This window comes from Pseudopipra pipra, chromosome 5, assembly GCF_036250125.1.
Source record: "Pseudopipra pipra isolate bDixPip1 chromosome 5, bDixPip1.hap1, whole genome shotgun sequence".
NCBI classification, from domain to species: Eukaryota; Metazoa; Chordata; class Aves; order Passeriformes; family Pipridae; genus Pseudopipra; species Pseudopipra pipra.
The window spans coordinates 62,419,832-62,433,334 of NC_087553.1; the positions used below are offsets into that span (position 1 = coordinate 62,419,832).

General features: G+C 42.3%; 1 protein-coding gene across 3 annotated transcripts in view; it reads right to left on the minus strand.

Annotated features, from left to right (window-relative positions):
- Positions 1 to 10,437: 10,437 nt before the first annotated feature.
- LHFPL3 (LHFPL tetraspan subfamily member 3) overlaps positions 10,438 to 13,503 on the minus strand; it is a 251,145-nt gene continuing 248,079 nt past the window's right edge. For all 3 annotated transcript variants that reach the window (XM_064656782.1, XM_064656784.1, XM_064656783.1), the window contains one exon: positions 10,438 to 13,035. In XM_064656782.1, coding sequence (XP_064512852.1) covers positions 13,007 to 13,035 — 29 coding nt within the window. In that variant the 3' untranslated portion in view covers positions 10,438 to 13,006. The remainder of the gene's footprint in view (positions 13,036 to 13,503) is intronic.

Below are 13,503 nucleotides of genomic sequence, written 5' to 3' on the forward strand. Positions count from 1 at the left end.
TCCTGGGTGGTAGCAGCAGCCAGCAGGATATTTCCTGTACCTATGCAGAGCTCTGAGATTTGTAAAGCTGCTCCAGACTCCAGAGAAAGCATGTGAAGCCTGTGAAGCTGGTACAGAGAAGCTGTAGTTGCCTCAAGGCAGGGAAGGGATGCAGAAACCATGGGAAGAGTCACAGAAAGAAAGAAGCGAGCAGGCTTTGCCGTGGTCTTTGGGCATCTGCAGTCGCTCTGGGACTGTAAACCACTCGTGGCAGCAGCTGTCATCTCCTGTGAGGCACAGTGGGTAGTGCAGGCCACATGAAATGCATATGAATCCCAGTCCAGTCCAGACTGTAAAACTGGTTTAAAATGAAAACAGATATGGGCACTTCGGGGATGTCGCAGCTCCCTCTGGGCCTCTGTTGGCAGGTTGTCCTTGCTTGGACTTCCTCCCATGCCATGACACAGCTCCCTGTTTTTGTTCATTTGGTGGGCAGCCTGAGAAGCGAGTGGCAGCACCGTGGTGCCCTCAGGCAGGGCAGTGACAGCTGGGATGGGAATGGAAACCTCCAGCTGGCACTGCTCCCCACAGAGTGCCGTCCTGCCTGCCACGTTTTTGGTTGGTGCCCGATGAAGACGTGACCCCTTCTCAGCTGTTCGCTGCAGCTGCGATGCCAGGGATGCCCTCAGATCTGCTGTCAGGTCAGGGCAGGCACTGCAGGGACTCGCTAATCCCCTCCAGGAAAGTTCCTGCGGCTTATTTCAAATACCCGGTTTGAACTGGTTAATCCGAGCGGGTCGGTCGGTCTGGCGGGGCCGGCTGACACATGCGCTGCTCTGGGTGAAGGTCGGCTGTGGCTCCAGGGCAGTGACAAAGCCGCTGGTTCTGCCGCTCCCCAGCCAGACCTCCGCCTGCAGCTCTGAAAGCCTTTCCTCCAAATCCTGTGCAGTTCTGGGCCATTTCCCTTGCAGTTTTTAGTGCTTTTTGTCCTTCCTTAGTTCAAAACAAGACTTCTGTTGTTTCCCTGTTGAGAGTAGTAAAAGCTAGAAGGACATTCATCTTAAATTTCCCCTTTACACCTTATTATACACCTGGGTTACAAAGTAATTTATCGTAAAGAAGCAGATGGTGTGAAAATGTGACTGTTCCCAAATTCCACAGCATACTAGCAGATGCCATTTTAACCTTGACCTGTGTTTTGCTGTAGCCCGGTTTATCTGGCTCAGGAGAAATTTCAGGAAGTTGTGCAGAGCAAAAGGGTGCAGCTTGGCTTTTCATTGTTTTCACTGCTCATGCTTGTATACGACACAGGAAAACAAGGGGAAAATATCCTTTTGCTGGGACTCCCTCCCTTGTTTCTCATGAACCCTGAGTTCAATCAAGCTTCGATAAAATGGATACTGAGGGAAAGCAGAACACACTGAGGGAAGGATGGTGCTCAGTGCAATGCACGTGCTTCACATTCGGCCAAAGGTTGTTTGCTTCTCCTGCCTTCTTTGGGTAATTTCACTAGCATCTATACATAAATAACTCGCCATGGCAAACAACATCAACCATGAATCTACAACTCTTTATTGCTCAGGAATGTTCATCTAAAATTGAGGTTGTGTTCATATAAGCTTACTGAAACTTGGAAATACTTTTTCAGCCATATAACATTAATTATACTACATTCATATAACATATCTTATGTCAGCTGAAAGCCAGGCTGCTTTGTGAGCTGTTTGGAGTGTGCTGGTAAATTAACTCCAATTAATTCCCTTCCTTCAGTTTAAGTTGTTTCTCCCAAGTCACGGCTCCTCTCCTCCCTCCTAACTCTGTCTGTGACTCTTCCCCTCCTTCCTAACTCCTCTGCTGATGTTAATGCTTTCAGAGGAGTCACTAGATGACCCTGTATACTCATCTTAATTGCCAGTTTCTAACAATCACATGACTTTTTATATGTAAGTGGCAAACTCCCTTCTGTGAGCCCCGTGATGGGCTCAGGAACCCCTGGCAGGGAGGTGGAGGGAAGAGCTAGGGGCAAGCCCTTCTTGAAGAACAGCAGGAAGATTTCCTAAAGCCTGTCTGTCAGGGCTGTCTGGGTTTTACGTGCAGTGATACACATCTCCATACACATACCACTGTACTCAGAAATGCCCTGATCAAGGACAAATGTTGTTTTGCTGAAAATCTTGAGTCAAAACTTGAAATGGAGGCAGCTTGCTATGTACTAAGAATGAATGACCCTCCTACTTACACATTTTTGTCATATTTATCTGAGTAGCTTTAACTTCCAAGTGTATGGAAGGCTTTGTGTCAGATTAAAACTCTCTCTAGTTTCTCTTCCCTGTCTTGGGTAGCATTTACAGCTGACTATATGTCTGACTCACCTGGTGCCACAGTCCATTGCTTTCAGGACAGTCCTGAGAATAGACAGTGTGTTTTGGACCTCCCATGCAGGTGCTGGGTGAGTTGTTCAGACTGTGCACAGTAACTAAGTGTCATCATGGGATCAGGATGCACCAGACTTACTCTTTGATATGTCATTCCTTTCAGTCCCCATGCTGGTGCTCCTCAATGGATTTTGGCACTGATTATCATGTGGCCACAGAGTGGGTTGAACCCGTGGTACAGCTGAGTGTGCAGATAGACAAGCACCAGTACTGACACCTGGAGATGTGATGGGAGCAGGCAGGGGAGGGTAGGCCTGCTCCTCTTGACAACAGCTCATGCTTAGATTGACATAAGCCAGCCATGACACTGCATTCTCAGTGATTCATCTGGGATTTTGGCATGTTGGACAGCCCAGGCAAAAATATGGCTGGGGCTCATGCTTTGATGAAGCTGATGAAGACCTGAGACCGGGAGACAAATTTCTCTGCTTCTGTCTGGTAAAGAGAACCCCAAAATCTTTACAAAGCTGCAGCATATCAGTGTCTTTGACTGGGCCTTCACTTGACATTGATGGGATTTGGGAGGTATCACTGGTCTTCTGATCTAGCTAACACGATCTGCAAAATATTAATCTTGGTCTGGGCTGTACAGGGGCTCTGGAATACTCTGTCTTCATAAATACTTCTCCTCCCTTGACCTTTTGGAAAGTCATTTCCCTTCACTTCCTGTTGTATTCAATAAATCCCTTTGCTTAAAAAGGGTCTCTTGTTGATCCTAACCATCTGGCATCTGGGGGAGAGGAGAACACAAAGGAAAGACAACAGGTTGAGTGCTGGATTGTGGGTCAAAACCCTCATCTGTAAAATCCTAACGTAGAAACATGCTGAGAAAAGGAGGGAACAGAAGTGAGAACTGGGAAAACTTCTGCTTCAGGCTGTTGTTTTCTGGCACAGTGCCCAGCAGGCACTGCACCAGGCAGCTCAGACCCAGAGCCTGTTTTCCCTGCTGTGTGCTGCTTCATTTTCTGGTCTGGGACGACCTCTGCCTGGCATGTTCTTTTCCACACCCCTGCATGAGTGCTCTTTTTAGCTAGTTACTGCAGTACTTGGCATTAAATATAGTGAATCAGACTACGAAGTAGCATGATACAGGCTTAAAAAGAATGAGGTTTAAGTGCAGTTGAGGTTTGAGTACTTTTTGTTTGCCTTCTGGCTTAGAAAACTTTAGAATATGTGATGTCCATATTTTTCTGCATTTCATCATGACTGTCAGTGCTCAGAAGTCAATTTAAGAATTGAAAAAAAGCCCCACCCCAACATTACCAAGAAAATGCAACAGACCAAACATAATACATCCATATCTTTTTATTGAGAAGTCTAGAATAAATTACTTGGGCTTTCAGAATAGCACTAGTTATTAGAAACTTTCAGTTAAAAAAATAGGATAATTGGCAATATTCTTGCTTAGGAAGTAGAAGGGAGATAGTGGAAAGAGAAAATCAGAGAAATGGGAAAGTAATCTGATTACCTTCAAGAGACTTGCTTAAGTCCTGGAAGAAACAGGGGCTGTGATGATGTAACACCCACACAATTGTCTCCAGATTTTGAGTATTTTCCCAGTGTCTGGAAAGACTTTCCCCAGTAGCAGAGAAGGGTCCTAGATGAACAGAATTCACGGTCTGGAAACAGACACTGAGTGTAACACTGATTTCTACATCACCAAACCAGCATGTGTGCTCTTATATCCACCAAATTACATAAGCACAAGGAACTTGTGCTTGGCTTCTTTCACTTCATTCTGGGTTTCAACAGCAGCTTTGCATAACAATGTGTTTCAGTTTTCACTGATAACTTGTTGCAAATCTTCCAATCTACCCCTCAAAACAGAACAGGTTTCACGAAACCTGGTGTTTCTTCACAACATGAAATAGAGGTACTGCTTGCTGGCAGAGTTGTTTAATTTACTGCTGCAGGCACAGGTCTGGTAGCCACATGTTAGCTCAACCTGACTTTTCCTGGCTGGGGAACTCTGCACAAAGCACAGGTACGAATGTGAGGGCTACAGACCAATAATTTCTCTGTTGGTCTATTACTCTATTACTCTATTACTTCCCAACACAGTAATAAAGCTTTCTGTCTTTAGTTCTTACAGGTAGGATGGACAAGCTTAGGTGAAATACATGCCTTCCAACCACAGCAAGAATACAATTCGGTACCAATGACAAGTTAGCAATAGAAATATATTAAAATTTGATCTCTGTGCACATGCCTAAGAGTTAAAAACATTCTGTAAGAAGACTGGAATTGTTTCCCTTCTGACTATAGCCACACACATAGCAGCTGCTGTGATATCATGTATCAGCATCTCCTGGTTGATATTTACTTAATTATTGACTTATTTGTGACATTAATTAAGCATTGGAGCAGTCTGCCCAGAAACACTGTGTACCCTTCACCACTGATGTCTATAAGACCAGAATGGATAGTGCCTTGACCCCATGGAGCAGGAGGTTGCATTAAAGGCCTCCCAAAGCCCCTCCAACAGGAATGTTCCTGCAATGCTGTGACCAGGCCTCTCAGGCATGGATCGCAGGTTTTGAGATTCTTCCCTGCATTTTCCAGTCTGTAAAAGTTTACCCCAGCCTCTTCATCCTCCACAATTCTTGTAAAAAGGAAAAAAACCCACCCTGCTACTGAAAACCAGTAAATTGTGCTGTGTTTGTGAGTTTTTTATGGGTTCTGAATACAGATATTATTAATATTTTGCTTTTATACCTTGAAGGAGCCTGAAAGGGTAGAGAAGCAGCAAAAAGGGGAAGGAATATATAAGTGCAAATTTTATTTGGTGACACCTTGAGGTGTGGTCTCCCTGTGAGAACAGAAGCACAGTCCAAGAACAATTGACTGGCAAACTGAAATATCACTTGGCGTGGCAGTTCCTCAGAGCTCAACACCAAACAGTGACTCCTGTCCTGCAAAAGCAGCAGGCAGAGTCATAATTTAGGTTGGCTCACATACATGCAATGTCATGTTATTTTACAAACTCATTCTGGAGGCCCATTGTCTAAAGCCTCTGAGAAGACTGTCAGGTGCCTCGGTATGAAATGCGTGGGACATACGTGTGTGCTGATAAATCTTCCTATTGTTTTGGGAGATTCTCTGCTAGAAATCCTGTCCAAACCCCAGTGTTGGCTTTGGACTTTTTCCAGTTTACTTCTCTGGGCTTTGCCATATCCTCAGCCTTTTCCTTCCTCAGGCGGTGCCTGAGCAGGATGGCTCTGCTGCTGGTTCCTGTTCTCCAGACTCCCTTGGGGTCACCAGGGAGTGGTAGGGGCCTGGGGACATCACTTCAGAACAGTGAGAGGCTGCACATCCTCACCAGGGAGGAAGGGCTCATTGTTACTGGTGTGCTTACCACAGCCTGGTCTCACTGCACCCTCACAGCACACTTTTTCTCATGGTCAGTGTATTAATGGCTTCTAAAGTCCCTGCATTCTTACTCTGAGATTAGGGGTTTTAGTCACTCCCAGCCTTCAGCCTGGTAATCCATAATCAGATTTTAGCATTTTAGCATTTCTCAGAGCAAAAGCTATCTAGGATGGCCTAAATCTGATGTCCTGTTCCTAAAAGGACCATCAGTTTTCCATGTTCTGTCACCTTTTAAGATGCCCATGAGTCTACTATTGCATGACCATAGCTCATCAATCTGATATTGAATATCTCTCAGAGTCATTATTGCAGTAACCTCATTAACCTCTGCTTTTTAACAAGAGCAATTTGGAGGGATGCTGACCAGTTATGGTTGTCTTCTGGTGTAGGGCTTTGACTTAAGCTGCCTAACTTTTCCATTTTTTCTGATGCCTCCTACTTTTGCTGTTCTATCCCTCCATTTCATGTACCCAAACACCACTCAGAGCTTTGGTAATAGTTGGCCTGCCCAGCTTATGTTGGAGCTGAGAGTGGGTCTGCAGATGACATCAAGCTGAGTGGTGCAGTTGACACATCTGAGGGATGCGATGTCATTGGGAGGGATAAGGACAAGCTCAAGAAATGGGCCCATGAATTTCAATAAGGACAACTGTGGGGTCTTGCACTTGGGCCAGGGCAACCCCCCATATCAATACAGGCTGAGGGATGAAGGGATTGAGAGCAGTCTTGTGCAGAAGGACTTGGGGGACTGGTGGGAGAAGAGCTGGACATGAGCTGGCAATGTGCACTTGTAGCCCAGAAAGCCAAACATACCCTGGGCTGCATCAAAAGCAGAGTGGCCAGCAGGTCAAGGGAGGTGATTCTGTCCCTCTGCTCCACGCTGGTGATACCCAACCTGGAGTGCTGCATCCAGCTTTGTGGTCTTCAGCACTGAAAAGACATGGACCTGTTGGAATGAGTCCAGAGCAGGGCCATAAAGATGATCAGAGATGGATGGAGCACCTCTCCTATGAAGACAAACTGAGGGAGTTGGGGCTGTTCAGCCTGGAGAGGCCTTTTAGCACCTTCCAGTACTTAAAGGAGATGGACAAGAGAGCTGGAGAGGCACATTGTACAAGGGCATGTACAATGGGGGAAAGGGCAGGACAAGGAGGAATGGTTTCAAATGGAAAGAGAGTAGGTTTAGATTAGATATTAGGAAGAAATTCTTTACTTCGAGGGTCGTGAAACACTGGAACACGTTGTTCAAAGAAGCTGTGGATGTCCCATCCCTGAAAGTGTTCAATGCCAGATTGGATGGAGCTTTGGGCAGCCTGATCTAATGGAAGGTGTCCCTGCCCCTGGCAGGGGGGTTGAAACTAGATGATATTTAAGGTCACTTTGAACCTAAACCGTTCTGTGATTCTATGATTCCTTGAGGGGGTAAATAGAGATTAGTGTCTGTCCTATCTGGGAAATGCAGCAGCCTGCCCCTAGGAAGCCTTGGGCTCCATAGATCTAAAACATGCTTTTAAAATGTTAAAGTTCTTATCCACACTTACAGAGATGAAGCTTATTCTCTTCAGTCTTCAGAAATTCAAATAAAAATGTAGAAGTTCTCAAACTTTGTCCAATGTGGGTTAATACGCTGATAGTTTCACCTCTTGGGTTTTGCCCTGTTTCTGGGAGGCACAGGAGGTTATGTGTGCACTGGTTTTGTTACCTTGATCTGTATGATTGCAAATGCAAAGCTGCCTGTAAGTAACTCCCGAGTACCGACTCCCGAACAGGCTGTCTAGCCATTAGATGGCAGCACAGATATGTGCAATATCCATCGTGCCTGGTGATGCTCTAGGAAAGCCCCTCCGTTTCTTTCAGCATCCTCAAGGTATCTTGTGGCTGAAAGAATGTTCACATTAGTTAAAGCAAAGTTAATTAAAACCTGTAAATGATGAATTTCATATATAATTGAAGCAGATAAAATAAAAATTAAAAAACCACCTCAAACAGTATTAAGCAGGAAGTTCTTTTAGAATTCCTGAATTATTTTATTCCTTATCCTTCTCAAACATACATAAAATTCAGCTAGACTGACTAAACCAGCTCCTTTCTTGATGACACATATAGCAGCTTATAGCCTAAAAGCTCTTCTAGAAAACTCCCTCACTTTGTTGCCACCAACAATCTTAGCTCATCACCTGAGGAGCATAATATCTTACATTACCTTCAACTGCCATTTGAGAAACTCAAAAAATACATCAGGCACTTAACTGAGCCTCAGAATATTCCAGTGACACTTTAACTAATTTCATTTTATTAATGGAAAAAAAATTGAAGCAAATAGAGAGGAGACCTAATTTTCTTTTTTGGACTTAAATATCTCCCACCTAGCTCATTACTAATTTTGTATTGTGTTGACATAAAGTCAGATAAAGGAGAATCAAAGTGGTAATTGCATAGTTATAAGCCTGATGCTTGTGCTGACATCCCAGAGTTTTGCCTGGTGTCCTGTGAGAAGGCCATGTTTGAGAGTTGTCAAAGTGATGCAATGCAAAGCCTTTGCTATGGCAGAGCAAAACTCCTACCTTTTTGTGCTAAGACCCAACAGGGAAATCCTGCACCAGTCTGTGCAACTGGTGATGTAACTGATAATCTAGAGCATATTCTTTTGTTAAACTGTGGAAATATTTTTTAAAATATGGGTAATCATATCAAAGAGACTTCAGTCTAGCATGAAGGATTTTGAAAATCTTCATTTCATTTTTTCCCTGAAAAAATTATTAACAAAATATTAATATAAATAGTTTTCCTTATTAATCCTTGCAGCTATGTTAGGCTGATATAAAGCTAACTTGCACTTGACAAAATCAGGAGTAATAATCCACACTATTATACTAATTTAAAGCCAATTTGTGGAGGTAAATTTAGCCCCAGCTCCTAGCTTTTTGGACCATCTTCACTCCCAGGCTCTTTTCCCAGGTAACTGAGCCGATTTTCAAACTTTGAGGCTGCTCTCACACTGGTGATCTCAGGAAGTGCTTTGCAGCAACTTTTGGAACGGTTTCAAAAGGAGAGGAGTTTTGTAGTGTCTTGTAGGCAATTAGGGGCCACAATTCCTCTTGGGTGTTGATGAGCACAATGTGTCTGCTTATACTTCTCCCTCAGAAATGTGTCTCTTGCACAGGCAATACCTCCCTCTTCACTTTGTGAAGTGGAAAGCTGTGCAACTGCCCACTGTGGGGCTATGAGACTATCTGGAAGAAAGGAAGGATATATCACTTTACTTTTTAAAATGCAAAAGGCATTTCAGAAGGCAGTATAAAGTATCACTAAGCAAAAATTTAAGAGAGGCAGATGGGTAACAGAAAGCGTCACGGCAGTATGTGATCCTTGCAAGCCTTGGCTTTGTGTATGTGGCACCACGGCACAAACGTTACTTGGTGCAAGGGGAAGAGCTTGGATTTTTAAACTACACATTATACTTTCTACAGAATTCGGGGTCTTCTGTGAAAGCCTCTTGTCAAAATATTAATGTAAGCCAGTGAAGATCACATATCAAGGTGGAGTGGCTGCAGGCATCGCTAATGTGTGCAGGTACTGCCAGCTACTCCAACAGCAGGCAAAGCCATTCCCTTCTGCACTGAGCTCCTTGGAAAGGAGGAATGTGTAAATGTCTAGACTTTAGCACATGGGGAAAAAAAATGTAGCTTTCTGGCACTATCTCAGAACCTATTCAGCATATGGCTGTCTTTTCAATGTGTAAACTAGTCAGGACAAATCTGAGGTGGTCTTTAAAAATTATTTTAAATTTTCTAGATCTTATTCCATTTCAAATCCTCAGAGAATCAGTTGAAACTGCTAAAATTTTTAAATGCTTGAAGGACATTGGACTAGCATAGTGAAAATAGCCAGAAAGCTGCTGGGCCCAGCATTTTATTTTCCTACCTAGAACAGGGGAAGATGGATGGTGTGAAGGAAGCTGATCTGTTACTCCGATCGAAATGTGTCAGAGCCTGGATGTTTGGGCATAATTAGACCCCAGTAACAATAATTTCTAGATCATCTTCAAATGCAGATACTGCTGCATCAGCAGCATGGAGGCAAATCCAGCATCTCTGACAAGAAAGTACTTACCTCCTCTTGGTGCAAGATGTACATCTGTGATAGCCCCTGATGGCTCTAGTGTACTTTCATGTAGTGAAATTAGGGGGGGACCAATTTCTGAGCTTTACTGTGTTCCTCCAAATCACTTGTTTGGGATTTCCAATCTATTTAGAAATAAGGGAAATGCATTGCCTATAAAAATGACCAGGACTTCAGCATCCTACAAACCTGGCATTTCTCTATTTAACCATAATTAACTAATAAATAATTTACACTCTCCTTTCTCTTACTATAAACTAGGTTTTATACCAAACAAAGTAATCAGGAACTTCATATTTTTGCCCTTATATATATGTAGTCAGGTACCAGAGGGTGGAGATGACTTACCAACAAGGTTCTTATACTATGAATTTGACCCAGGCATACAAATTCCTGCACTCACTGAGGGATCTGATTTTGGTTGGACTTTACATACCTGAGGGATCCGTGTAGGTACAGATGTGTAGAAAGTAGCCAGGCTTGTGTTTAGGAGGAGGACAGTAATTTCAACAAGAGCAGCTTTTACCACAGATGAGCTGGAGAAAAGCACTATCACACTTTATTTTAGTATGCTACAAAATTCATTGTTGAACTTTATTAGGTAATTTAATACCAAGCATACTTTAAAGTAACAAAAATTATTGTCATTGTTTTTTACAGAAAATCAGGTATTTCAACAGTTTTCTTTACAGTTTGTTGACTTAAAAAAAAATTACAATTGACAAGTTACAATAGTGGGATGGGAAAGTGGTAACATTTAAAAGGATAAAACATACTATTCTTACTGAATCAACATTTAATGATGTACATCCTGGTATGTCTCTCCTTCTGACTGTGTACAAATGGTACATATTCACTGAGCTGCCCTGACAGGGTTGTGATGTATTGTGATGACACTTTTTTTGAAATGTTAGTGTATATTTAGAAAGGTTTTTACATTACACCGTCACCATGATGCAAAACAAAGTAATATAATACAGAGAAACCCTGTTTCAGTGATTTCTGTCACAGCAAAAGTGCCGTGACTGCAATAATGTGGGGTAAACTCAAGGAGCAAATGAAGATAGTGATACAATAGCACATCCAGATAGCAAACCCTTTCACAGGCTTTGAGGTGTGAGTGTGACTGTGAGCCGGCAAGAGCAGAGAATGAGGATGGGCTTCACTGAGACACCATTTAACGGGGACTCCTGAATGCAGCCGGCTCTTAAGGATGTGCGTTTTCCAGCTGACAGTGGTTGGACTAATCACAGATTTAAAAACCTGTCTGAAGGGGGCCCTTAATGCATTTATGCAGCCTCATGTGTAAACTACTTGATTTTTACCTTCCATTCCCTTTGGGTTAGTAGCAGGTACTGAGAATATGTTTATGGTGGTTGACTAATTTGGGTGGGGTTTTTGACCAGCTCAGATGCTGGTCCTATAGAATTCAGGAGAGTTTTCTACCCACAGTTACAAGAGCAGTTTGGATTAAAAAAAGTGGTAGGGTTTTTGTTTGTTTGTTTGTTTGTTTTTTAATGCTGCCCAGATTTACACAAATTTACTTGGTTGACATCTATATCAGCATTCAGTTTGTAAGACAAGCAGCACCACATTGGTACCTTGGTAGTTAGACAGAAGAGTTATCTAATTCCCTGTATTTGTTTATTGGCAGTTTGCTTAAAGATATATTTTCATTCAAAAGTAAAATAAATTTTCTGAGATTCATGCACTAAATTCCAGAATAATTTGTGTTGTGCAGCCAATAGTTAAAAAGCAGTTTTAACTCATGTTTACCTCATGTCTTCAGCATATTGCATTACTGGGGATCAACATTAGCAATTAATTATTATTTTAACCATTTCCCCTGAAAGCCGAAGAATGAAGAAACAGGCTTAAAAAAACCTGAAGAAAATAGCATTGCAGTGTTCATTTTGGGCTGGATTCATCTGTGATACACAGGTGAGGGCAGAAGACATGCCCAGTCCTGAGCCAGGATAGATGTGTGCCTTGCTAGGAGGAGCTGGAGAGGAGCAGAGGAGAGGGGCTCTCTGCTTCTCTCTGTTGCTCTGTGCCTGGAGCTTGGCATTTTGCTATAAGTTCTTTCCTCATACTCTGTGCCTACTCCTGGTTTACTTCTCAGTGGCTTCTGGAAGTGAGAGTGTCCTTTGGGACCCGCTGAGCCCCTGTGCAGGGAATCACTAGATCATCTCATCCGATTGGTGTTAGCACAGGCCGGAGAGCATCACTCAGCAGCTACATGGCAGAACAAAGAGAACAACAGAAATGCCCCTGGAATGAACAACTGTTTGTTACATTTAAGGGGTAAATTATTTTTTCCTATTAAAAAGGAAATCAAGGGCCTTTATTTTGTCACTTCAAATGCAAACAATTCTATGCATCTTGGGAAATTATAGTATTATGATATTCAGTCAGACATACCTTATAGTATATATGCTTCATAGAACTAGAATATAGGTCAGAAATAATTTTTGAGTCTTAAGTTTGTTACAGACAGATTAATTGGAACACATATGCAGTAAAAATTGAGAAGCTTTACAGTTTTAGTCAACTTATTATACAGTGAAGTAAATGAAGTGCAGCAATGTAGCAGTAAAAGTTATGCTTTTTTCCACTAGGTGATGGAAACATTCAGAGTCTATAAATGCTAATTAAAGAGAGATGTCTTATCAGCTTCTTGGCTACTGGGATAGGAATAGTCTGGAGTTAACTGCCTCTCTACTGTGAAAGGTTTTAAAGCTTTTTGCTTTCTGTCCGAATAAAAAAAATGACATTTACAAATCTCTTCAATGCATATATATTACATATGTTTATCTAGCAACAACTACACCCCTTTTAATTTATTCCCCAAGTATGACTTTTCATGCATGTCTTCTGGATGCTGTATTCAGCAACAGTTTCTAATGAGCTGGTGTGTAATCCATGATTGCATTTCTCTTCTGAAAATCACTTCCACGTCTGGCTGATCTATGTTTAGAAGGTGGTGCTTATCCATCAGGCATTTTTGCACTCGTCAGCATTCTTCTCTGTCAGAGGCTTTCCCAAGCTTCTTCCCATTTTAATGTTGATGTACAAAAGCTGTTATTCGTTTTGTTTTGTGCTCATTCTAGTGAGGATTGGCTTAGTAGGACTGTGCAAAACAGAGAGAAGAGAGAAGCTGGTTTACTGCCAGCAAACATAAAGATGTTCACACTGTGCTTAGCTCAGAGCAAGCCTCTGACCAATATTCTAATGCACTTCATTATATGCATTTCCATTTATCATGAAAAGTGAAAAAATTAATCTACAGATAGGATTTGTAATCTGAAATTCTTAAAAATCATTTTTTCACCAGCTAATCAACACAGGGAGTCAAGATAATGAGGTTGTTTCATCTAAAGTTTGAGAAATATGAAAACAAAGATACAATGCATATGGGACAAGAATGACATTTACTAGATGAATACTATGAATTGAGTTAAAATCCTGACATTTCTGCTCGGTATCAATAACTCCTTTCACTCCCCTGAGGACACAATCCACATTTGCAAATATGATAAAATAATACCTTGTGTTAAATTTCAAATGAGGACAGAGATGCAGAGGTGTTTTCAACCCA